The 24,665-nt window shown below is 50.4% G+C and overlaps 1 protein-coding gene across 2 annotated transcripts; it reads left to right on the forward strand.

Annotated features, from left to right (window-relative positions):
* Positions 1 to 993: 993 nt before the first annotated feature.
* On the forward strand, positions 994 to 24,571 carry KCNG4 (potassium voltage-gated channel modifier subfamily G member 4). 2 transcript variants are annotated; one of them, XM_020896887.2, is made up of 4 exons: positions 994 to 1,358; positions 1,738 to 1,943; positions 3,088 to 3,850; positions 15,205 to 24,571. In XM_020896887.2, coding segments are annotated over exons 2-4 (1,536 nt in total). In that variant the 5' UTR covers positions 994 to 1,358; positions 1,738 to 1,941; the 3' UTR covers positions 15,976 to 24,571. The 2 variants fall into 2 exon arrangements, with proteins under 2 accessions (XP_020752546.2, XP_020752537.2); XM_020896878.2 differs by lacking the exons at positions 994 to 1,358; positions 1,738 to 1,943 and having other exon boundaries at positions 2,694 to 3,850.
* Positions 24,572 to 24,665: the final 94 nt, after the last annotated feature.

Consider the following 24,665-nt stretch of genomic DNA (forward strand, 5'->3'; position numbering starts at 1 on the left):
CAGCTTGGACTTCCTCACTCCCAGATCTTTGCACAGAACTTAAAGTCTCTGTTCAGTGCACATTCCAGCCAGCAAGTGACCTTGAGCAAGCCTCCTCCTTGCACCTCCAGGCGTCATCTGCAGAATGGAGCCGATAATAACAACTCCCCTCCGGAAGCCAAGAGACTGGGCCTCAGAACCTCTTAAGAAAATTAAGAAGAGCCGGTGTACACTGATCGCCTACATGAGAAAATGCTGTTGCAATTTTAGCCGTCACCGTTTCGACTGTCCTCGTTTGACCAGTGAGAAAACTGAGGCCCAGAGAGGTGAAGTCACCGACCAAGGACACACAGCAAGGTAGCGCAGAGTTGAAACCAGGACACAGGCCCTAGAACTGAGTCTCTTCCTCTTTCCCCTGAGTGTGCAGCCAAACCCCCAGAAGGAACCTGCCATGTGCCTTCTGGCCGGATTCTCCCCAAACCCCCTCTCCTTCACATATTTTTTACAGATAAGGAAACTGACGCTCGCCTGCCCAAGGTCACCCAGCCACTCACGCGGGAGCCAGGGAGCCAGGTATGTGTGACTCCGAGCTCACGCCTGGCCCTGACCCATCACGCAGCCTCCAGGGCTCCCACCCAGTGCTCAGATGCTGGGTTTCTCAGAACCTGTCCGAGGTCTGGGCTGGTTAAAAGCAGAAAAAGTTCCTCTTGCAGCCTCTCCCTGAGCCCCTCCCCATCATCAACACATCCCCAGGAGCCTCAGGATGCCGGGGACAGATAAAGGCAGATGCCCCAGCCCCTGGCTGCCCTCCACTCCTTCCGAGTTCTGTTCCTCCTTGGAGGGGAGGGAGGACAGCTCTCCTTGCCTTCCAGGCGGTTGGCAGAGCAGAGGCTGCTGTTCCTGCCTGCTGCCTGGCTGATGGAGAGATTATTTCTAAGCCCTTCCCATTCCCGCCCCCCCTTCTCTTGCAGGACCACACTGGCTGTCCCCGTGGGACTCAGTACAGAGCCTGCCGCTGAAGCAGGACAGCTGGCCTGGCTCCCTCCCACCACGAACCCCTCAACCCTCACCTCTAGCGGGGAAAGGGGCTTCTAGGTCCTTTCAAAAAAAAAAAAACAACAAACCACCCCACTCCTCTTGGGCTTTTCTGCAGCTGCTGGAGAGAGAAATGCAGAATGAATGGACTTCTGGTTTCTGAAGGAGGCAAGGGAAGAAAGGTTGAAAACTAACTCAGCCAGAAACTGCTGTGTTTGGGATTTTTCTTTTCTTTCCCTTCATCTTCACCACAAACCCATCTCTTCCCTGGGCATCGAGACATGGGCTCCTCTTGCTTTGCCTGGCAGAAAGACACCTGGAAATGGGCTCCCTGAGACAGGAGGGTGAGTTAAACTTCAGGGGAAGAAGTTAGTATTTGCTGCGGGGGTGGGGAGTATACAGGATGCTCTTAAACATCCCTTCCAAAGTGCTGTTTTTTTGTGAATACCTTTCCCACACTCTGGAAGGAGGTTTGTGTGCCGGCTCTTCCTGGGGGGCAGTGGGTTACAAAGTTAGGTTTGTGCAATGAATAAAGAAAGGAAAGTTTTTTTGGGGGGGGTTCTAGAAAGAGACCCTACTGGGAGACAGAGTCCCTGGTTGCACTGGGACTCACCGTGTGACCTTGGACGAGTCACTTCAGCTCTCTGGGTCTGGCTTTTTCACTAGGAAAACAAGAACGCTTGGGAAGGCTCCCTTGATTTCAAAATACTCTTTTCTCCGCAGGCTGCTCATCGTTTTCTGGCCGTACATTGTAAATGAAGTAATGCACGCAGAATAACAGACCATTGTGTGCTGAGCAAGTGTGAAATGCATAGGCTGTGATTCAACTCTTTGCTGCCTGCTGGAATCCAACTGGCTCTGAAATTGAGACAACTTTTATTTCCATTCAGTCGCTGAGTTTTCCCCTTGATTGGAGTGCATCTTGGAATGTAAGGTTATAGGTGCTTCAGAAGCAGCTCTGGCTAGAATGAATAGCACAGAAAAAGGTTGTGGGAGGCAGAGGATGAGAAATATTGTGGCGATGACTTTCTTTAATGCATGGGCTAAACCTGAAACCCTTCCTCTAAGTCAAGCATCCCAAATAGGTCTGAAATGGATAGAGCATTAGAGGTGCCTTCATTTCACAGATGACAAGACCAAAGCCCAGAGAGGGGGAGTAACTGATGCACGGTCACACAGCAAGGTGGCTGAGACAAGTAACCCATGAACACAGAGGAGCACTGTCATTGATAGCAAAGTCCTCTAAGTGGGAAAGCAAGAAAGAGGGCTGAGGCAAAGGTTGTGGAGCTTCTCCTGGGAGATGCTGTGCCAAGCACAGTTCCTCGTTACTTAACTTTTCTGGGCCTCAGTTTCCTCATCTGTAAAATGGAGATATTAATGTCTACCTCAGGGGGTTGTTGAGATGACTTAACATAGGAGGGGCATGTGGATCAGTGCCTGGCATGTCAGAATCGTCTAGAAGAGTGCTTAATATACACCTCACATGTATTATTGCATGTAACCCTCACTGTGCCCAGAGAGGTGGGCACCCAAACTGCCCCAGCTGAGCAAGTGAAGCAAAGGATTCAACGAGGCTGAGAAACCCAGCTGGGGTGGCAGTCTGTAAGGGATTACAACCCAGCAATGAAGTTGAGAAACTTTTACACTCTTAAGCTCTATTTTCAATAACTGTACTTTGCAAGGTTGGGAGGAGTCTTGTCATTGGCATAAGGATGCTGAGATCAGAGAGGTTAAGCTACAGTCCCAAGATCACACAGTCTGGCAGTGACACAGCTCTGACTTGTCCAGCTCGGGACCGAGCTCCCAGAGTCCCAGTCCACCTAATGCTTGTTCCAGGGAGATTCTTCTGAGATATAAATAAATGCTCCATCAGAGAAGGGATGTCATCATGTCCTTTCATTCACTGATAGATCTCAGGTGTGTAGTAGGTACTCAGTAAATCTGTGTTGGGTGAAAGATTAAAAGGATAAAGGGTGCAGGTGAGGGAAAGCAGACATGAGGCGATGTGGTCTAGGACTCTGCCCTGAGACTGATGGTTCCTCCCTCCTCTTGCTCTTGTCCTTCGGGCGCCAGGACTTCTTCCGCAATATCCATGCCTTCCCAAGACAGGGGCCTGCATGCCGGACACCATCACTTCCGCCCCTGCAGCCCCTTGAGTCCCTTCTTGTCGGGCCCCGTGGAGCCGCCATCCATCAAGGGCATTTACTACCGCAGGGCCCGGAAGGTGGGTGCACTGGATGCCTCCCCAACGGCGGACCTGAAGAAGGAGATGCTGGTCAACGTGGGGGGCCGGCGGTACCTGCTTCCGTGGAGCACGTTGGACGAGTTCCCGCTGAGCCGCCTGAGCAAACTCCGCTTCTGCCGGAGCCACGAGGAGATCGCGCAGCTCTGCGACGACTACGACGAGGACAACCAGGAGTTCTTCTTCGACCGGAGCCCCAGCGCTTTCGGGGTGATCGTGAGCTTCCTGGCGGCCGGCAAGCTGGTCCTTCTGAGGGAGATGTGCGTGCTGTCCTTCCAGGAGGAGCTGACCTACTGGGGCATCGAAGAAGCCAACCTGGAGAATTGCTGCCTGCGGACGCTGCTGCGGAAGCTGGACGATCTGGCCGAGCTGCGCCGGGAGGAGGCCCTGCAGCGGCAGCGGGAGGCCAGGCGGCCCACTGTGCACACGTCCCGCTGGGGGCTCTTCATGAGCCGGCTGCGCGAGATGGTGGAGAACCCGCAGTCTGGGCTCCCGGGGAAGGTCTTTGCTTGTCTGTCCATCCTCTTCGTGGCCACCACGGCGGTCAGCCTATGCGTCAGCACCATGCCCGACCTGAGGGCGGAGGAGGACAAGGTGAGTGGTCCATCCCTCCATCAGGCGTGGGTGCCCGGGGCCGTGGGACTGGGGGCCCACGAAAACGTTTTCATGTCTTTTCAGACAAGAAGGCAAGAAATGAATATGATCCCGTGTGGATTGTGTTCATTTTCAGACCAAGCCAGTTGCAAAAGATATTTTATACATTTTTTGTTTTTTGAGAAAGAAGCACATGAAGGGGACCCATGAAAGTCAGGAGGGGCCCCGCCCCCGAGAGCAAACGCTGGACATTGTGGTCTTAATGGACTGAGCTTGCCCAGCCCTGCCTCTCCTAGCACTGAGAGCCGAGTGAGTCACTCCAACCTCTCTGAGCCTCAGGTTCCTCCTCCATGAGACACCTGGTGTCACTGTGAAGGCTCACGCGCTCAGTGCTCCCCTCATGTGTTAATTGAGCAGTTATTCTGTGCTGAGTTCTCGACCAGGTCCAGATTCCCTACCTCCTTAGCCAACCTTCTCATGGGCATCTCAGCTCTGTAAACTGAGGCTCGGGGCACTTAGCTTCTTGGGAGTAATCTAGGGAAGATGCCGATGACAGAAGAGATCCTCAGCCCTCGTTCCTGACCCTCTCAGTCAGGCCCTCCCTCCAGGGAACTCATGGAAGAGTCGATCCAGAAATGACCCTGCCCCAGGAGGTCGGGGCAGAAACATCTGCTTGCCCACTCCTGCCCTCCCTGGTAGCTCAGTGATAAAGAACTGAGTGGTAAGGAACTGTCTGCCAACGCAGGAGCTATAAGAGATGTGGGTTTGATCCCTGGGTTGGGAAGATTGCCTGGAGGAGGGCATGGCAACCCACTCCAGTATTCTGACCTGGAGAATCCCACGGACAGAGGAGCCTGGTGGGCTACAGTCCATGGGGTCACAGAGAGTTGGACAGGACTGAAGTGACTTAGCAGGCCCTGTCTTTCCAGGAAGCTGTGAGATAACCCTCCCCCCAACCCCCATCACATACCCCAAGGGGTCAGATGGTCTGAAACGTGAGTTAAAAACCTGGCATTTTGTTGGGAAGGTTATTGGAGAGCTTCAAACTGAGAATTGGACTGTTTCCTAAGTTAAAATGTTGCTCTATAATCTTCCATGGCTACCCATCATCTGACTCATGGAGCTTACATTACAGCAGAGAGAGTGAGCCGATCATTTAAACATATACATAAGGTTATGCAGGCTGTGGGTGGTTTATAACCAGTGTCAGTTGACCTAAGTTCTCATCCCTTAAACATGTATTTCAGGGACGATCAGAGAAGTTTCCATATAGAGAAGACTTAGATGGAGAACCAGTCAGTGCTTCACACCAAGTAGGCTCTCGATAAATATTTGTTGAATAAAATATTAAAATATCTTGCCCAATCTATACACGTTTTGTCGTAAAGCAAACCAACCAAAATGTTTTGACTTTCAGCTTTTTTCCCCATAGAGAGGACTGTAGCTCTAATTGTGGACTTTTTTTTTTTTTAGTTCTTTAGCACAAAATTATGTGATTTAAGAATTTGCTTGTTCACTGAAATATTTACGTGTGGACACTGCAGTCAAAAGATTAGGACAAGGTAAGGAGCCTCAGTCTCCTGTGCTCCAAGGGTGCCCTGGATCCTAGTTGCTGAAGAAGGACCCCTGGATTTTTCACAAGCCTGTTCCTCTTAGGGATTTTCAGGGAGCCAGGATTTAGACTGTGAAGAGAGACAAGCTCTTTACAAAGCTTAATGCTTTTAAAATTACCCAGGGTATGAACCCAGATTGGTGTGATAGGGACCTGGAAAATTCAATTAGAGGTGAGTGAGAATCCTGTAGAAGTCGTTTCTAGCGGGGAGTGAGAGAGGTGGTGTCCCCAGTTCAGCTGCAAGCTCCATGCACCTGGGAAGCCACCACTGGGTGCTCTGCCTAGAGAGGGGCCACGAGGCCCTGCCCTCAAAAAAAAAAAAAAAAAAAAAATGTGTGTCTATGTCCCTGTTCTGATGGTAATTCAGAGAGCCTGGAGGCTGAGGACCAGGCGGGCTTTGTTCTTTCAAACCATGCCCTTATATTTACATAAAAAGATGATGTTCTTTCTCGGCCACACATGCCTGGTATTTCATATTTGGCCGCTGGGACATCAGTCTGAAAGCAGCGATTCAGCCCCAGCTGCAAAGCTGGGGAGCTGCTTCTGGGGACAGACAGTGCCCAGGAGGTGTGGGGGCGTGAGTCATTGTCCCAAGGGGACATGACCCACAGAACTCCTCCATCAAACATAGAGAAGGTGTCACCCTGGGATGGAGAATCAGTACACATGCAAAGAAAGCACTTTCCTTCCCTTTTTCTTCTAGCTTCTTACAGCAATATCCCTTAAGTAAACTTGGCAGTTGAGGAGCAAAGTCTGTGCCCAAGATTGCAAATTAAAATGGAAGAGGGAGGAAGTAGATGGACAGGAATGACCAAGCCAAGTACCTAAAGCCCCTCCAGAAACATTTGGACTTCTCTGGGTTCCCTGGCAGAGCTCAGCCCCAAAGGAATGAGAGAACTGATGCTTATTAAGTGCCCTTCAGGAGGCTGGCATTGGACGGGATGGACTTAATCTTTGTAACAGCTTTAGGAAATGGATGCTGTAGCTACGACCATTTTGCAGGTAAGGAAACTGAGGCTCAGGGAAGTTTTGTCACTTTCCTAAGCCCAAGGTAAGAAAGTGGCACAGCCAGGATTTGAGCTCACCTCTGCCTGGCTCCAAAATCTGACCCCTCATGACAGAACCTTCTAACCCTCCTGGGTTTGAATCTTGGTTTCATCCCTCATGAGCTCAGTGATCTCCAGAAAGTCACTTACCTTTTTGAGCCTCAGTTTTCTTATCTGTAAAATGGGGATGCTGTTAGCCCTTTTCTCAAGGGATTATGGTGAGAATTAAAAGAGTAATATTCATGTAACATGATTGGAACAATACCAGCTCATAAGAAGTGCTCAAAAATATTAGTCATCATCGTCATTCACTTATCAGGTGCTACTTAACAGGAAGTCATCACATCTATCCTTTTATTCATTCATCAATAGTCACTGAGTGCCAACTAAATCCACTCATCTAGATGCTGCAGATCAGACAAATTCCTCACTTTCCTGGAGCTTGTATTCTGAACATCCCAGCTCCATTTTTAAAGTTCACATAACATAAAATTAACCATCTTAAAGTGAACAATTCAGTGGCATTTAGCAAAATTCATAACGCTGTGTAGCCAACAGCTCTATCAAATTCCAATATATTTCTTTTTTTTAAAAAAATTCCTTTTAAGTTCCAGTATATTTCTAAGAGAAAAACCTGGGCTAATCAGGCAGCCACGCCCCACCTCCACCCACAGCCACTGGCAACCACCAGGCTGCTTTCCATCTCCGTGGATTTTCCTGTTCTAGACACTTCTCATAATGGAATCATACAATATGTGGCCTTTTGTTTCTGGCTTCATTCACTCCATATAGTGTGTTCAAGGTTCATCTGTGTTGTAGCCTATGTCAGTACTGCACTCCTTTTAAGGGCTGCATAATATTCCACTGTCTGTAAATGTCACAGTGTGTTTGTCCATCTGTCCAATGATCAGTTCCTCAGATTCTTTGCTTCCCTCTGCCTGAGTTCTCTGCCACGGTTGTCAACCCTGCCATTCAGCCCTAGTGCCCTGTACAAGTAGCCCCTGCCCAGCATCTCTGCTGGTCAGAACGCCTTGTCCTCCCCCTGGAGGAAGCTGGGGGTCACTGGGCAGCTACAGCTGAACTCTTGCTCCTTTTATCCTGACCCCTTCCTCCCTCCTTGCTGCGACCTGGCTCTGCCCTCGGTCAAGTCCCTCTGTCTCTGTGCCTCTATCTCCTCACCTGCAAATGAGGATAGTGGCACCCCTGCTCAGACGGAGCCCTAGGACGGATGGTCTAGTTCTCCTGTGTGGGCACAGAGGCAGCGAGGGCTGCTCTCCCCCACCTCTGGGACTCGCTCATGCCCCTCCCACGTGCACATCTGCTGTGCTCCTCAAGCTCTCTCCCGGCTCTCAGGACCCCAGGGGATAAGCACAGGCACGTGCTCTCACATCCCCCCCACCCCCACCCCCTGCCCTCATTTTAGCTTCCACTTCCGCCCAGAGGCAAGCTTGGGACTTCGGGGACCTTGAGAAGGGACACACTCTGGATAGCCGCCCAGCAAAGCGACCGGCTGGGGGCGGAGCCAGCAGGGGGCTGGGGGCAGGACCGCCGGACTCTGCGTCTCCCACCCCCTCCTGGCCTGTGCTGTGCCCCCAGTCTCACGGGGACTGGGAAGGAAGGCATAGAGATTTTTAAAGATCAGGTGGATCCCCTGGGGTCCCCTGATGGAAGAATTCTCTCCTACTGTGGTTGCAACTCACCTTTTGGGCTGCAGTCACCCCTCCCCCATCTTGGTTAAAAAGCCTCCGGCTGGAGCCAGCATCTCCTCCTCCGTGGTCCTTTCTTGGACCGTGAACCAGCTCTGCATAGTACTGCCCGCTCTCTGTGGCTTCTCTGTGTTCAGTGACGTTTGGCGATGGCTTAGAAAAGTCTTCTTAACTTGGCTTGGGGAGTTTGGGTGTTCCTCGCCCCCAGCTGAGTCTCCCTAATATCCCAGCCAACAAGCACCAATCCCCATTTCCTGGACAGGGCCCCCCTCTCCTGAGTACACATACTTCATGCTGTCCCTTCTGCCTCACCATGCTCCCCTGGTGTCTGGGGGGTTCAATTCCTAACCCACCCCTGCTTGCCCCACAGTCTCCTCAGAGCTCTCAGGGTTTGGGTTCAAGGTGGGGAGGGAGAGGAGGAGGAAGAGGCCCAAAGGAGAGGAGGGTGGCAGAGAGAGACCCGGCTCTCGGGGCAAGGCATGAGTCAGCACCGCCAGCACCCCGAGACTAGGACCAGAGGCACAGATGATGGAATTCATGGCCAGGAGGAAGGAAAGGGAGGGAGGTGGAAGTGCTGAATGGAGCCGTGAAGCCAGCACTGAGCTGAAAGGGTCAGATTGGCTGCGTTCCCAAAGGGGAGCTGGCAGGGGTTGCTGTGAGAGAGACAAGGGGTGCAAGGGAGGCTCCAAGGTCAAGACTCTGGCCCCGAGTACCCCCCAGATGGAAACTCTAGAACTGGCCCTGGCTATACTTGCAGCCGTCTGCCGGACAGCCTGTCCAGATGGTCCCTCAGAAAGCCCGGTCCACCCCCTGACCCCAGAGCCCTTCAGAGCGGCTCTGCTCCAGAGCTTTGGGGGAGGACAGGGCAAGACTGTGGGTCAGCTGCTCCACCTTGCCCGAACTGATGCGGTCACTCAAACTCAGGTTTCTTTTTTATTGTGATATAATGTACCATCTAATGTTCATCCTTTTAAGGTGCACAGATCAGTGATTTTTTTTAGTATGCTGTTGTGCAACCATCCCCACTAATTCCAGAACATTTTTATCACCCTAAAAAGCAACCTTGCACATACTTCTGGCTACTCCCCATCTCCCCCCAACCCCTGCTATCCACCAGCCCCAGGTGACTGTGAATGTATTTTCTATCTTCATGAATTTGCCTTTTCTGGGCACTTTATTCAGTTCAGTCACTCAGTCATGTCCAACTCTTTGTGACCCCAAGGACTGCAGCATGCCAGGCCTCCCTGTCCATCACAAACTCCCAGAGCTTGCTCAAACTCATGTCCATTGAGTCAGTAATGCCATCCAGCCATCTCATCCTCTGTCAACCCCTTCTCCTCCTGCCGTCAATCTTTCCCAGAATCAGGGTCTTTTCCAATGAGTCAGTTCTTCACATGAGGTGACCAAAGTATTGGAGCTTCAGTTTCAGCATCGGTCCTTCCAATGACACTTTATAGATACAAAATAATACAATATATGGTCCGTTATGTTGGTTTCTTTCAGTGAGCATAAGGTTATCAAGGTTCATCAGCTTTGTAGCACGTGTCAGAGCTTCATTTCTGTGGCTGAATAGTACTCCATCATATGGACAGACCATATTTTGTTTATTCATTCTGCTGTTGTTGAGCATCTAGTTTCTTTCCACTTTGGGGTTGTCATCAATCACACTGCTCCAAATCTTCATGTACAAGTTTTTTGTGTGCATGTGGATTTTCAGTTCCTTGAAGTATACACTTGGCAGCAAAATTGCTTAGTCATACAGCAAATGTATATTTAAGTTCTCAAGGGACCACCCACCTGTTTTCCACAACAGCTATATCACTTTATATTCCCACCAGCAATGTTTGGGTTTTGGGGGGGGCGGTTCTAATTTCTCCACAGCCTCAACAAAACGTGTTTGTTTTTATCCAAGTATTACTGCTTTACTGTAGTACATTAGTTCTAGGGGTACGACAGAGTGATTTGACATTTTTGTCCCTTATACTCAATTTAAAGATATTGTTATAAAATACCGGCTGTATTCTTTGCACTGTATATCACATCCTTGTATTTTATTTATTTTATACCTAGTAGTTTGTACCTATTAATCCCCTGACACTTATTTTTTGTCCTTATAATCACAGCCGTCCTGGTGAGGGTGGAGTGGTATCTCATTGTGCTTTTGATTTCCAACTCTGATTTTTAAAAAAAAAATCTTTTCATGATGGAAAATTTGGGGCATTTGCAGAGTAAATAGAATAATCTAATGAACCCCTAATTACTACCCATGACTCAGCCTTCCAGACTGTCGAGAGCCTGCCACTCGGGTTCTCTCTCTCCAGCCCCTCCCACCTCCAATCATTTAGCATCATGATCATTTGTTTTATTGTTATTTTACAGTTTTATGGGAGAAATTTACATACATTGAAATGCACAAGTCTTAGCTGTCCGATGTAACAAATGGGGCACACCCGTGTCACCCACAGCCCTGGTTGGTATGGAATATTCCTATCACCCCAGGATGCTCTTTCAGGCTCCTTTGTAGTCTTCCCTATCCCATCCAGAGGCGGCTGCTGTTTCTGTGATTCTGTCCACCTCCTGTGAGCTTTGCCTGCTCTTGGACTTCACCCAGATGGAAACATCACCCCACATCTGCCTGTGACATTCGTCATGTTGTCATACCCTTCACCCCTCCAGCCTTCCCAGGGCTGCTCATGTTTCTGTTCATCATGGGAGGGAATCAGAGCACCCCTCATTCCCACCAGGAACAAGTGCCCCCACGAAGGTGACCAAGCACCCCAGTTTGCCCAGGACTGAGAGGGGACTTTCTGGTGACCTGGAACTTTCTGTTGCTCAGTCTGGAAAGTTCTGGGCAAACCGGGATGAGTGGTCCATCCTACCTGCAGAATACAACCGAAAACCTCCTCAGAGAAGGTGACTTCCTCCTTTCCTTCTGTTACTAGTTTTCCTCAGATATTGACTGGGCTGGGAATCATTTTCTCAGCTTGAGCCCCATAAATCCCCACCACCCCAACGCCGGCTGCTCGTAGGGCATTTCTCTGAGGACCAGTGCTGGGAGGTTGGTTTAGGATGCAGAGCTGAGCAGCAGTGCAGGGGTGACTCCGCACAGCACTTGCTGCAGTGCAGGGAGGTGGCCGGCGGGAGGTGGGTGGTTCATGCCTGGAATATCCAAAAGCAGGCACCAGAGGCAGAGGGAGGAGGGCCCACAGAGCCTTCTCTGCTTCCCAGGAGTCACCTTCCTCAGCTACAGGGTCACCGAGGCTCTTGCCCCAAAGGGAAAACTCCCCGAATGTCAGCGATGAAAGGGGCCTTATAGAGAGAATCTGGCCCGGAGTCTGAAAAACTTCCAGGTACCTCTGGGTCAACAGGAGGTCTTGCCAAAGTGCAGATTCCTGGGCCACCCTCCAGGCTTTGATTTTGTGATGGGGACCCCAGAACCCATATTTGTAACAAGCACTCTGGGGGATTCTGATGCAGGGGTTATGAATCGGCTTTGAGAAATGCCGCTCTGTCCCACCCTCTTCATCAGAAGGTGAAGCACAGGAAGGGACAGTGACCACCGAAAGGTCACAGAGCAAGTTCGTAGCAGGACTGGGGAATCGGGATCCAAAACTCCTGAACTTTGCAGAACCCCGAAGCAAACCCCAGGTAGTCATGTGTTCTGGAGAATTTCCTCCACTTCCTATAGAATTCAGGATAGGAGAAGGTATAGTTACCCTTCAACTGAGCGGGCAGACTGTCTGGACCAGTGGGTTGTCCCATGGTCTGCATGGTTGTCCCATGCAGGTAGCCTGCTCACTACTTCTGCGTTATTCCCATTGGTCCCAGCTCTCCCGCGGCAGCGCAACAACAGTCCAGGGGGGATGAAGGATTTGCCTAAGTAGGTGGAAGTGAACCTGAGTCACAGACACTCTGGACTCCATGCCCTCAACTGCACCCCCACCAACTCCTACCTCTTGGATCAGAGAGGGCAGGGGAGAGAGCTGCCCCACTCAGGACTGGTGAATAGAGATCGGGACAGTCCAGCCCCTTTCTCCCTCCAAAGGTCAGACAAAAAGAACATTTCAATTTAGCATTCCTGTGAGGAGGAAACGGCAACCCACTCCAGTGTTCTTGCCTGGAGAATCCCAGGGACGGGGGAGCCTGGTGGGCTGCTGTCAATGGGGTCGGACACGACTTAAGCGACTTAGCAGCAGTAGCAGCAGCAGTGAGCCCAGGCACTGGAAATAATTCCTTTTTCCACCTCAGAGGTTTTTAATCCAAAGAAAACTGCAGTTGTCAATGTGTTGCTTTTCACTCAATCAACTGGCTTCAATCATTCCTTCCCTCACCCATCATAGATACAGATGCCAGATATCTAGACATAGACAGAGATGGAGATAATGCAGAGGTAGATGAAGACCAAGAGGGAGATATAGATGATATACATATAGTCGTAACATTTAGAGTCAGGTTCTCAACTCTGACTTTACATTAGAATCATTGATGGGACTTCTGGAAAATTCTACCACTCAGGCTCAAACCTAGATGTCCCAGTCTGGACATCAGGATTTTTCAAAGCCCCCAGGTGATTCTAACATGCACAGTCCAGGCTGAGAACCACTACACTAGAAACAGAGCTTCTCCAACCTTATTGTGTGCATAAATTGTTGTTAAAATGCAGATTCTGCAGGTCCCAGGGGAGGCTCATGCTTTGGGTCCCAGGACACACTTTGAGTGGCAGAAGGGCTAGTGGAAGTCTCTGCTGGGGGCAGGGGCAGGGGTATGAATGACACAGGGAGGAAGCCTCAGATGCCCCACCTGGCTGGGATCTCTCGGGAAGGGAATAGTTGCAATCTGCATCACAGGGCTGTACTAGGAATGGTGGCATCCTCTCTGCCCTCCCCACCCACCCACCCCCAGCCTCTGAGCCCCCAGAAACCACAGCTGCTTCTCTGGTCCTTTACCTCCAAAGTCTAGCATGGGACCTGGCCAAGGTGAGCCCTCCATGTGGGTTTTTTTTTTTAAGTAATTTTATTTATTTATTTGTCGCTGCGCTGGGTCTTCATTGCTACACGGGCTTTTCTCTAGCTGTAGCGAGTAGGGGCTACTCTCCATTCATAGTTGCAGTGCACAGGCTTCTCATTGCAGTGTCTTCTTTTATTGTGGAGCACAGGCTCTAGGGCACAGGCTCAGCAGTTGTGGCGAATGGGCTTTGTTGCTCCACAGCATGTGGGATCTTCCCGGACCAGGGATCAAACCCACATCCTCTGCATTGGCAGGTGGATTCTTTACCACTAAGCCACCAGAGAAGCCCACCCTCCATGTGTTTTGTTGGATGAATGAATGAGGGACTGTGGGCAAAGAAGTTACAAAATAGTCTGTAGTCTCCAGGAGACCATCTCCTCCGAATGTGGGCTCAGGCAAGTTATTTCAGTGCTCAGAACCATTTCTTGGACTGTCAGTGAAGCCTGCTCATGGCACCACTGTGGGGCTTAAGTGACAGTACCAGATCAGCGCCTGGTACACAGAGCTGCTTGTGTTGGTGAAGGAGAGGCTGGCTGCTGTAACCAAGAGGCTCCACGACAGAACGGCTTTCAGCACAACGTGCTTAGTCGCTCAGTCGTGTCTGACTGTGTGCGACCCCATGGACTGTAGCCCTCCAGGCTCCTCTGTCCATGGGGATTCTCCAGGCAAGAACTCTGGAGTAGGTTTCCAGGCCTTCCTTCAGAGGATTTTCCCAACCCAGGGATCGAACCCAGGTATCCCGCATTGCAGGCAGATTCTTTACCATCTGAGCCAGCAAGGAGGCCTTTCAACACAATAGACGCTGGTTTCTCTACCACCCAAAGAGGGACCAAGGTGAGTAGGCGGCTCTCATTCTGAGACCCAGGTTTTTCCCACGGTGATGCTCATCCTCCCAGGGGCATCGGTCCAGTCTGCTGGTTCTAAGCTGGTTGCAGGGCTGGCTGGGTGGTCCCAGTTCATAGGAAGGGGAGAAAGAGTGCAAGAACTCGCACCCACCACTAAAGTCCTGGAGCTAGGGGTGTGGCGCATCACCTCTGTTTACATTCTGTCGGTAGGGGCTTGGTCATTTGGCCACACTTAGCTGCAGGGGTGGAGAAGGCAATGGCACCCCACTCCAGTACTCTTGCCTGGAGAGTCCCAGGGGTGGGGGAGCCTGGTGGGCTGACGTCTTTGGGGTCGCACAGAGTCGGACACAACTGAAGTGACTTAGCAGCAGCTGCAGGGGAGGCTAGATCAGGTGGTTTCTGATCTATCTGACTGGCCATGCGCCCAGCTGCAACTTGAGAACTACAATAAAAAGGGAGTTTTGGCGGATGACTAAGAGTCTAAAACAGACCTCCATTGATATAGAGTTATAGATTAATGATAGATGGATAGATAGAATAAAAAGACTATATACTGTACAAAGCATATATAGAGAATATATATTTAAATGTTTAATATATAGTATAATGGGCTTCCCAGTTGGCTCAGTAGTGAAGAATCTGCCTGCAATTCAGGAGCCGCAGGAGACACGAGTTCGATCCCTGGGTCAGGAAGATCCCTGGAGGAGGGCATGGCACCCCACTCCAGTACTCTTGCCTGGAGAATCCCATGGACAGAGGAGCCTGGTTGGCTATAGTCCATAGGGTCCCTAAGAGTCAGACATGACTGAAGTGACTTAACACACATATAGTATATCAATCTGTTATGACATATATAATATATAACATGTATTCTAAATATTAATACATTATTATTACTATATTAATATGCAGTGGTACATATTCATATATTAATAGTATATTTAATATATGAAATATAGAGAGAATATATTTAGTATAGAGTTAGCCTAGCATTTTTAGTAGAGACTGTACATATGGAATCTGTATATATGAAATCAGTCTCAATATCAGTACAAAGCGTTAGAATTGCTTTTCAGCATGGTTCTCTTGCCATTTCTGGTGCTTCGTCTCTCTACCCTGCGTTTCCTCGCCTCTCCAGGGGGAGTGCTCTCAGAAATGCTACTACATTTTCATCGTGGAGACCGTCTGCGTGGCCTGGTTTTCCCTCGAGTTCTGCCTGCGGTTTGTCCAGGCCCAGAACAAGTGCCAGTTCTTCCAAGGGCCCCTGAACATCATAGACATCCTGGCCATTTTCCCTTACTACGTGTCCCTCGCCGTGTCAGATGAGCCCCAGGAGGATGGCGAGCGGCCGGGAGGGAGCTCGTACCTGGAGAAGGTGGGGCTGGCGCTGCGCGTGCTGCGGGCCCTCCGCATCCTCTACGTGATGCGCCTGGCGCGCCACTCGCTGGGGCTGCAGACGCTGGGCCTCACGGTACGCCGCTGCACGCGCGAGTTCGGCCTGCTTCTCCTCTTCCTGTGCGTGGCCATCACCCTCTTCTCCCCTCTTGTTTACGTGGCTGAGAATGAGTCTGGGCGGGTCCTGGAGTTCACTAGCATCCCGGCCTCCTATTGGTGGGCCGTCATCTCCATGACAACGGTGGGCTACGGAGACATGGTACCCAGCAGCGTGCCGGGCCAGATGGTGGCCCTCAGCAGCATCCTGAGCGGCATCCTCATCATGGCCTTCCCGGCCACGTCCATCTTCCACACCTTCTCGCACTCCTACCTGGAGCTCAAGAAGGAGCAGGAGGAGCTGCAGGCCCGCCTCCGCCGCCTGCAGAACGCGGCCACGGCCGGTGAACACGATCTCCTGAGGGACGTCAGTGACCTGAGCCTGGAGGGCCCTGCCTTGCCCATCGCATACATTTAACTCAAAATCCTCCCCCGAAGATGCTAGACCTTCAGCGCATGGCCCTCGGCTGACATGAGCTGGAGAGCACCAGTGCCTGGATCCTTCAGGAGTGTGTTTGTAGAGCTTGGGGGTGCACTCCCAAAGCTGGGAGGGGCTCGAGGCCAAGCATGTTTGGTCGGGTGATTCTTGACCCTCCCGGGCACAGTGGTCCGGGCTGGCCTTATCCATGTCACTTGCCATTTCCTCTCTCCCTGCCCCTCGCTGAGCACATCCAATTTCACTGGGTTAGCTCTGTCTCCCTTCCTTCCCAGCAGAGTCTTCAACATCCCAGGCTGGGTTCCAGACGCCCACAGAACTGAACCTACAGAATTCCATTCCTCCCCTAAGACCCTCTTTCCTGGACCAACCTACCGCCAGGAACTGGAGGGGTCAGTCACTGCAAACCCCTCTGATCAGATCTCTCCGCCCAGCCCTATCGGGGGTTCCAGCCTGGGTCAGTGTACTCTCCCATTTTTCACACCACCCATGGCATTTTCCTAATGCAGCTGCCTCTGCCCAGCTCTGGAAGCCCTTAGCCAAGAAGGCAGAACTGCATCTGTGTTAAATCCCACGCTGGGGGCTGGGGGCCCACCATCCCTCCTGACCTGCCTGGGACCTGGGCAGGAGCACCACTTGCTGGCACAGCAAGCCCTCCTGGGCTCTTGGTGGGACCTTCTCCAATCATCCAGTCCTTGGCCTTGACAGAGGCTAACTCTCTCAAGGCACCCAACTGTCCCTTGAGAGAACCATTCCTGCTGCTGGTTCCTTTAGCCCTTTGGGGACCTCGGCTTTCCACTCTCAGCTAAATTGCCAGAGATGCAGCATAGAAATGAAGGCAGCTTTAGGATCCACACCCTGCCCCCCGCCTGCTCCCCAGATCCCTTGATGCCAGAGAATAAGACCTTCTTTGGCCAATATTTAAATGAATTCATTCACTTAGGGTTAGGGTTCATTCAGTAACATGCCTGGCCCTTTGCATCCAGCATAGGAGGCAGAGGTTGAACCAAGTCATTGGAGATAGCAGTGCATCCTGAGCATAGGGGAAGAAGCAGTGAGTTCTGGGCAGTCGGCTCATGGAGGGCTTCACAGAGACACAGGAGGGGGTGGATGCAAAGGGTTGTTTTGGAAGACAAAGTGGAAAGGTGGGCCAGAATGAGATGCTGTGTAGAGGACTTGGACATTTCAGTAGATGCAGAGGAGACGTTGGAGATGCTGGAGGAAGGGGCGATGTGAATGGACTGCAGTGTGGATGAAGATGATGGGATGGGCCGCTGGAGGACCAGTTTGGAACAGGGAACAATTGAGCAGTTTGGGCAAGCTACAAGCACCTACCTCCTCCACGTCATTAATTGTACAGATGATGCCAGGTCCTGGAGTCTCATCTTTTGTTTCCCAGCTGAGCACACCTGGGAGAGGCCAGAGACCTCCCACCAGTGGCTCCGCTGTGCACTGCTACATACCATGGGCTGTAAATCTGCTAAGAAAGAGCACAAGGTTGCAAATGGATGATGGAGAGGAGGTTGTGGACCTCTGGATCTAATGTAGTTCATGTGTAAGCATTTCATCGATGGGGACAACCAACCTTTATTTCACTAGTATTTAGTGCAGGCCTACTATGTACTGGGCATACGCTTCCCCCTGACCGCAATGCTCGGGTCAGTCTAACCACAGGTAGCTTGGGCAGGGGGCCATCTACACCAGCATCTAGCTTCAAGCTGGCCTTGACCTCGTGGGGAGCCCTCACTCCCTTTGACTGCTCTGAGTGCCATCTCAGCTGATGGGCATACATGTCCCCCCATTCCTCTAGCCCCCCAAGAATCATCAGGGCACCCCCTAGTCCTTCCCAAGATGACATTTCACCAAATAGGCACTCTGCATGGTAGCAGAGTGGCCAGTCAGGGCTTCCCTGGTAGCTCAGCTGGTAAAGAATCTCCCTGCAATGCAGGAGACCCCGGTTTGATTTCTGGGTCAGAAAAATCCCCTGGAGAAGGGATAGGCTACCCACTCCAGTATTCTTGCCTGGAGAATCCCATGGACAGAGGAGCCTGGCGGGCTATAGTCCATGGGGTCACAAAGAGTCAGACATGACTGAGTGACTAAGCACATCACAGCACAGTGGCCAGTCACACAAGGAAAAGTCCTGCCCCTCAGAAAAGCCACCGTGACTTTAGCCCCATCCCTCTCTGTCAGTTTCAGGGGCTGGGCTAAATCTGTGGTTTTCCAATTGGGGTCCCATGAAGATCCTTGGGGCTGCTCCTGTTCCAAGGCGCAGCATTTGCAAATAATGATTTTTTAAAGAATGTGCAAATTTCTAGACACCCTCCCCCTTATTAGTCATGGCCCCACTGAGGGGCAAGCTCACCCCAGACCTGTAATGGCCTAGGACCCATATCAGGCCCCACATGGATCCTCCTTCTTCTCCTTCTTTTCTCTTACTAAATTTTTGGCCACTGTGCAGCATGGGGGATCTTAGTTCCCCGACCAGGGATCGAACCCTCACCCTTCTCATTGGAAGCAGGGAATCCTCCCTGGACCATCAGGGAAGTCCCAGGTCCTCCTCTCTCTTCTGACTGGAGACTTTTTTTGTGCTGCAAACCTGTGGCAAAAACCCCTCACTTCCACTCAGCCCATTCTGTGACTGGCTCCCACCAAGGCCGCCCTCTTTTCCTGTTTCCCATACTTTGGCATCCAAACAAAAATGTGCCAAGATTAAAAGAAAAATAGTTGAGCCCATCACCAACATTATGAGCCTCTACAGTGTCTCAGTACATGCCCGGTGGAAATTCTTTACCAAATTAGAAGTGGAAAATTGGAATTGATTGCTCGCAAGTGAGGCTTAATTAAAAGCTCTATTTTTCTCTCCCTTCCATGTCCCCTGGGGACTGATCTCCTTGTGTTAGTCTAGCTTGGCAGAACTGCCTTTCCTTCATGCTGATTGGGTAGAATGGGGGTGACTAGCAGGTTGCTAGGCAGTCTCTTCATCCCCATTGGCTGAAAAGAGTCTCGCGATTCCCAGAAGGGCTTGTTTTTCTTGGAGGCCAATGGGCATGACTGCAGCCAAAAGTTGAAATTCTCCAGCTGAAGGCAAAGAGCAAAGGGCCTTTTGCTTCAAGTCACTTCCATGTGGCTCCCAGAGGCAACTTTAAAATGGTGGTTCAATACCTTTCTAGCCAAGAGTTGAGCCCACGTGATTTGAGGATGGATAGGTTAATTCTTCAACACCCTGCAGGTGGGGCTTGACTCAGTGATTCTGTTTTCATGGCTTTTAGGACTGGAAGGCCCATCAGAAGACAGTCTAAGCAGGTGGTTACCATGGGGTGTCTGTGAACCTCTTGAGATTATAAATGCACAGCTTTGAAGAAGGGTCTAGTGACATTTGTCAACCCTCAAGGGAATCCATGACCCCTGAAAAAGGACAAGAAGTTAAGAAAAATCGACTTCTGCATTTTAAGATGGAGAGACCAAGGCTTAGAGAGGGAAAGCCACCTCCCCAAGGCCACACAGCCGGTTCATTTAGTTAGAGCCAAGCATCCTGATTCCAGCAAAAACACCCTATTAATAGTATATCAGCTCTCAGGTTCATCTGACACAGTGCCCAAGACTGCAAAGAACCTATTCAAAACAAGATTGTAACACGTTGCCACATACCCTGAGCGTAAGGAGGGTCGTCTTGGGGCCTCTTGAGCACCAGCTCTTACCCTTTGTATAACATGGACATGGAAATCGATTCCACTGGGCTTTCTTTCTCTCATTGATCCCATGGAGAGGGTGGAGGAGACGGTTGTTAAGTTTTCTCCCAGCGTGGACCGTCTGTGATTCTGGGAAGTTCATTGCAACTGTTTATATGATGGGGGGGAGGGGGCAGGTAAGAAACCGAGAGAGAGCTGAGAAAGCAGCACTCACCACGGTCCCTGACTGTCTGCAGAACTGCTCCCTTAGCAAAAACCACAGCTAGCTCAAGCTTGAATAGGGGTTCGAGGAGATCTCTGCCCACAAGCTGCCCACGTTCCTACCTGTCCTGTCCACCTGGGCATCTCATGCTCAGTGCCTGGTTGCACAGCTCGGTCTCCCCTTGCCTGCCTCCCTCCAAGGGCTTAAACTCTCTCCCTCTGCTGCTGCTTGTTGAAATACTCATCATGGGCTTCACTTGTTGAATGATTACTGGGTACCGGGCAATTGATTTCTTAACATTTTATTTGGGAAACTCACCAAAAGAAGTTGTAAAGAACAAAAATAGTACACAGAAGACTCCCATACACCTTTTAAGAAACATTTAGCCCCATTTGCTGTATCATTTGCTCTATTTTTTTAAAAATTATCTATACATAGGATGTTTTTCTGGACTCTTCGAGAGTAGGTGACTATATCATGGCACTTTGCTCTCAAAACTTAAGAAGATGGTAACTGAAAAGACTATCAGAACACCATGGGTCCAAGGGTTCCCAGCCAAGAGTTTCCACAAGGGGTTTGGGAATCTCTGGTGTTGGCACACAACAAAGCACGTGTATGTCTTGTGCATTTCAGAGTGCAGTGTCCAATGATTTCATCAGGCTCTCAAAGGAATCTACAACTCCTCCCCTCAAATAAAAAGATAGAAGCTCTAAGGGAAACCAACTCCTTCATTTTAAGATGGAGAGCCCGAGGAGACCCCAAATACTTTGCTGTTTAGATCCTAAGAATAAGGACATTCTCTTACAAAGCCACGAGGCAGTTAACCACTGTCTGGTCCAGCTTTGTCGACTGACCTAATAATATCCTTTATAGACTTTCCCCTCTGGGACAGGGTCCAGGGTAGACTGGGATGTTGTATTTCCTTGTCCTATCTCTTTAGCCTCCTGTAATAGATCTTTCCACAGCTTTCATTTGTCATAGATGGCATGGAAATTCAGGGTGAGTTTCATCTCCGTTTTCTAGCAGAATGTGCTTCATTTTGCACCCATCCCCTTGTGTCTCCTCGTGGTTAGATTGAGGCTGTGCTTTTCTGGCCAGAAGTTGTGTTATTCTCTGGGAATCACATCCAGGGGTGACATACGAGCACTTTATTATGGGAGGTGACCTGGGAAATGCTGGCAGGGGAGTGGAACAAGAGAGCTGGGGAGTGCTGGCTGGCCCAAAGGCATTCAAATGAGGAAAAGAACCCGAGCTCCCACGCAACCCGCATAGAACATGATAGAAGGACCACCCCAGTGCCTTGGTGAGGAGGAGAGAGGGTCTGCCTGGCAGGTGACCTCATCCCCAAGGCTCAGAGCAGGTCTGCTCTCTCCCCGGCTGCCAGGAGGAGGGGACCATCCCTCGCCCTCTGACTCTGCCAGCCTGGGAGCCGCCTAGCACACACATTCTCAGAGCTAAAGGATCCTTACAGTCACTGTGTCTAACCTGCCCCTTTCATGGGTGTGGACACGGAGGCCCAGGGAGGGGACGGGATGGGACAAGTCACATGGTCAGAGGCGGCAAAGCCAGGACTGGCAGGCAGTGCCTGCAGCTCTGGGCCTCCTGACCCTCGCCCAGCACTAGGCTCATCCATCATTTGACATCTAACCAAGGGGCACCTCCCGGAACACAGTGTCGGTTAAAAATAAAACAAAGGGACGCCGCTCCCCTCACCGGCCCCGAGGCTCCCAGGCCTTCCGGAGCGGCCCCACCTCCCCGGATGCCAGCTCCAGGTGACATACAGAGGAGGCACGTGACTTTCCTAAGTCACCTTTCCTGTATGTGGGACAAAAGGAAAAAGAATGAATTTGGGCACCCTGAGCTAAAATTAGCCAATCTTGCTGTTCCAAAGGCTTCCATTGTACTCAGTCAATGACTGGTTTGAAATAAGATCCCCAGGAGAACTCGGCAATTTCACCTGCGCCTTCCTAACTATAAGCTTCTGGGGCTCCCCCACCCCTGCAGCTCCTAGAGAAACATTAAACAATACTGAGACATGACAAGTGGCTTCTCTGGTGTGTTGGGGCCGGTCTAGCCTCAGAGACTGCTGGGGCTGACCTCGGGATGCGGGAGGAGGTGGGAGGGTGCCCCAGGTGAAGGGTGGCAGGGGTCAGGCTCACCTATCTCCGGATCATGGCCAAGTCAGAAGTCAGAAGGGCAATGGTTGGTTTCTAGGGCGCTGTTTCTTAAATGCCTGCCTTGTGCCAGGCATTGTTCTGTCAGCAAGACAGATGCTCCCAGACATGAGGCTAGAGGGGATGACTGGGGGAGGGAGGCAGACCACAGATAAATTAAGAAGGAAATTAACAGGACAGGGCACTTCCCTGGTGGTCCAGTGGTTAAGAATCCGCCTTCCAATGCAGGGGACGTGGGTTTCATCCATGGTCTAGGAACTAAGATCCCACACGCCACAGGAAGTAAGCTTGTGCGCCCCAATAAGAGAAGCCAGTGGGCAGCAACAAAGACGAAGCACAGCCAAAACAAATAAGCAGGACAGCAGAGCCTAGGAGGGAGGAGAGCAGAGTGGTGATGGGAGGCGCATATGGGACAGCTGATGAGGAGGTCTGTCTTGGTCCTCCCAGATGTTTGGGTTCCCCCAGAAGGAGGCCCCGAGGCAAGGATTTACAGGCAGGCAGTTTATTTAGGAGATCATCTGAATAAACATGGTATATTTTTAGGACACATCCACAAACATCAGTTAGAGATGTTTTGTTTCCAAGGACAGGAAACTCAGACTTCATCAATCAAACGGACAAAGAAAAGGAGATTTTATTGGTTCTTATGACTGACAATTCACAAGGAGTGCAGGTGTGGTTTGATCCACATTCTCTAGGTCTTTTATTTATTTATTTTTAAAATACTGATCGATTTATTTATTTGTTTGGCTGCTCTGGGTCTTAGTTGCAGCCTGCAGGATCTTAAGTCTTCGCTGTGGCATGCAGGATCTTTGATTTGCAGCATGTGGAATCTAGTTCCTGGATCAGGGTCGGAACCTGGGCCCTCTGCATTGGGAGCTCAGAGTCTTAGCCACTAGAGCAGCAGGGAAGTCACTCTCTAGGTCTTTTAGAATGCTTCTACAAGTCAGCAAAAAAAAAAAAAAAAAAAAAGAGCTCATAGTAAAATGGAAATTTTCAAAACATCTTCTGGAGCCATATTTTGGAACAGGGTTTCTGTCTAGCCCAGTGGTCCCCAACCTTTCTGGCACCAGGGATTGATTTCATGGAAGACAGTTTTTCCACAGATGGAGGACAGTGGATGGTTTCGGGATGATTCAAGAACATTACATTTATTGTGCACTTTATTTCTATTGTTATTACATCAGCTCCAATTCAGATCATCAGGCATTAGACCCTGGATGTTGGGGACCCCTGCTCTAACCCACTCCTGTGAAGAGAGGATTCTATCAGTCATTCATTTTCCATTCAACGTTGGTTTGTTGGGCATGTTCTTTGTGGGAGACTCCATGGGGCAGGGAGCCAGGGGCATGGAGAGAGACAACAAGCTGAGAACAGCCAGGCCTGGCAACAGCCACCACCACTGCCGATGAAGGCCAAGATCCAGGCACAGGGCTTGGCTCACTTCTCAGTTCATCCCACCATGACCCTGTGTGCCATGGATTGGTGACCAGCTCTCATTCGCCCGGTGGGGAAACTGAGGCTTGGAAAGATGGAATGGCCCCTCGATGCGCCTCCTGGGTCTACATTCATGCTCAGTGGTGAAGACCACACACAGGGAGGGGCAGCACGGGGCAGGGGTCCAGGAGAGACCCCGGGGCTCAGAGCTGCAGGCAAGGGGGGATGGGAGAGTTGGCAAAGGTGGCTTGTGTGTTGTGCCCAGCTAGGTTATATCACCTCCCAGCTCAAAATGTGGTTGTTGGCAAAACTCCACCCGGGGGCGATTGGACCAGAAGTCATTAACAGGCTCTCCCTTTCAGAAGCAATCTTCATCATCACCCTGCAATAATAAATCAGCTGAGTCAAAGGAACCAAATGAATAATGTGGTAACAGGGACTGTCTTGGGAGGGAAGGATTGGACAGGCAGATTTATGCAACATGGGGACAAATATTACTTACTTGGCAGAACACGGCAGAGTTAATGTCATTTTGAATAACTTGTTTACCCACTGATTATGTGATTAAGGAATATCAAAAGGCTCATTGCATAGAACTGCATTTGGGAATGGCTGGGATCTGGTTGTAGTCACCATCACAGGACAAAAAGTAAATCAATTTAAATGATCTCCAGGGGAAAACAATGTGTAATAAATGTGCTAATTAATAGGCTTGGGTGTTTTAAAAATCCTCTCCATCCCTGAAAAAAAAAAAAACCAAGAAATCATTATTTCAAAGTTAGCCTGTTTTTGTTCTTTTTTTTTTCTGTTTAAATAACAATAAAGTGTGTTAGTCGCTTAGTCATGTCCAACACTTTGCAACCCCATGGACCACAGCCCACCAGGCTCTGCTGTCCGTGGAATTTTCCAGGCACGAACACTGGAGTGGGTTGTCATTTCCTTTTCCAGGGGATCTTCCCAATCCAAGTATTGAACCTGGGTCTCCTGAGTGGCAGGCAGAATTTTTTTACCATCTGAGCCACCAGGGAAACCCTTAAATAACAATACTGGTATTAAAAAATAATCTCGCTGTTTTCTCAATTAAAGACAAACAAAAAAAATCAGCACCTGTCTGGCTTTTGAGACCCTCCATCCTGGTTCAAACTCCCCGCTGGCCTTCCTTTGCAC

The sequence above is a fragment of the Odocoileus virginianus genome, chromosome 20 (genome assembly GCF_023699985.2).
Source record: "Odocoileus virginianus isolate 20LAN1187 ecotype Illinois chromosome 20, Ovbor_1.2, whole genome shotgun sequence".
In the NCBI taxonomy this organism is placed as follows: Eukaryota; Metazoa; Chordata; class Mammalia; order Artiodactyla; family Cervidae; genus Odocoileus; species Odocoileus virginianus.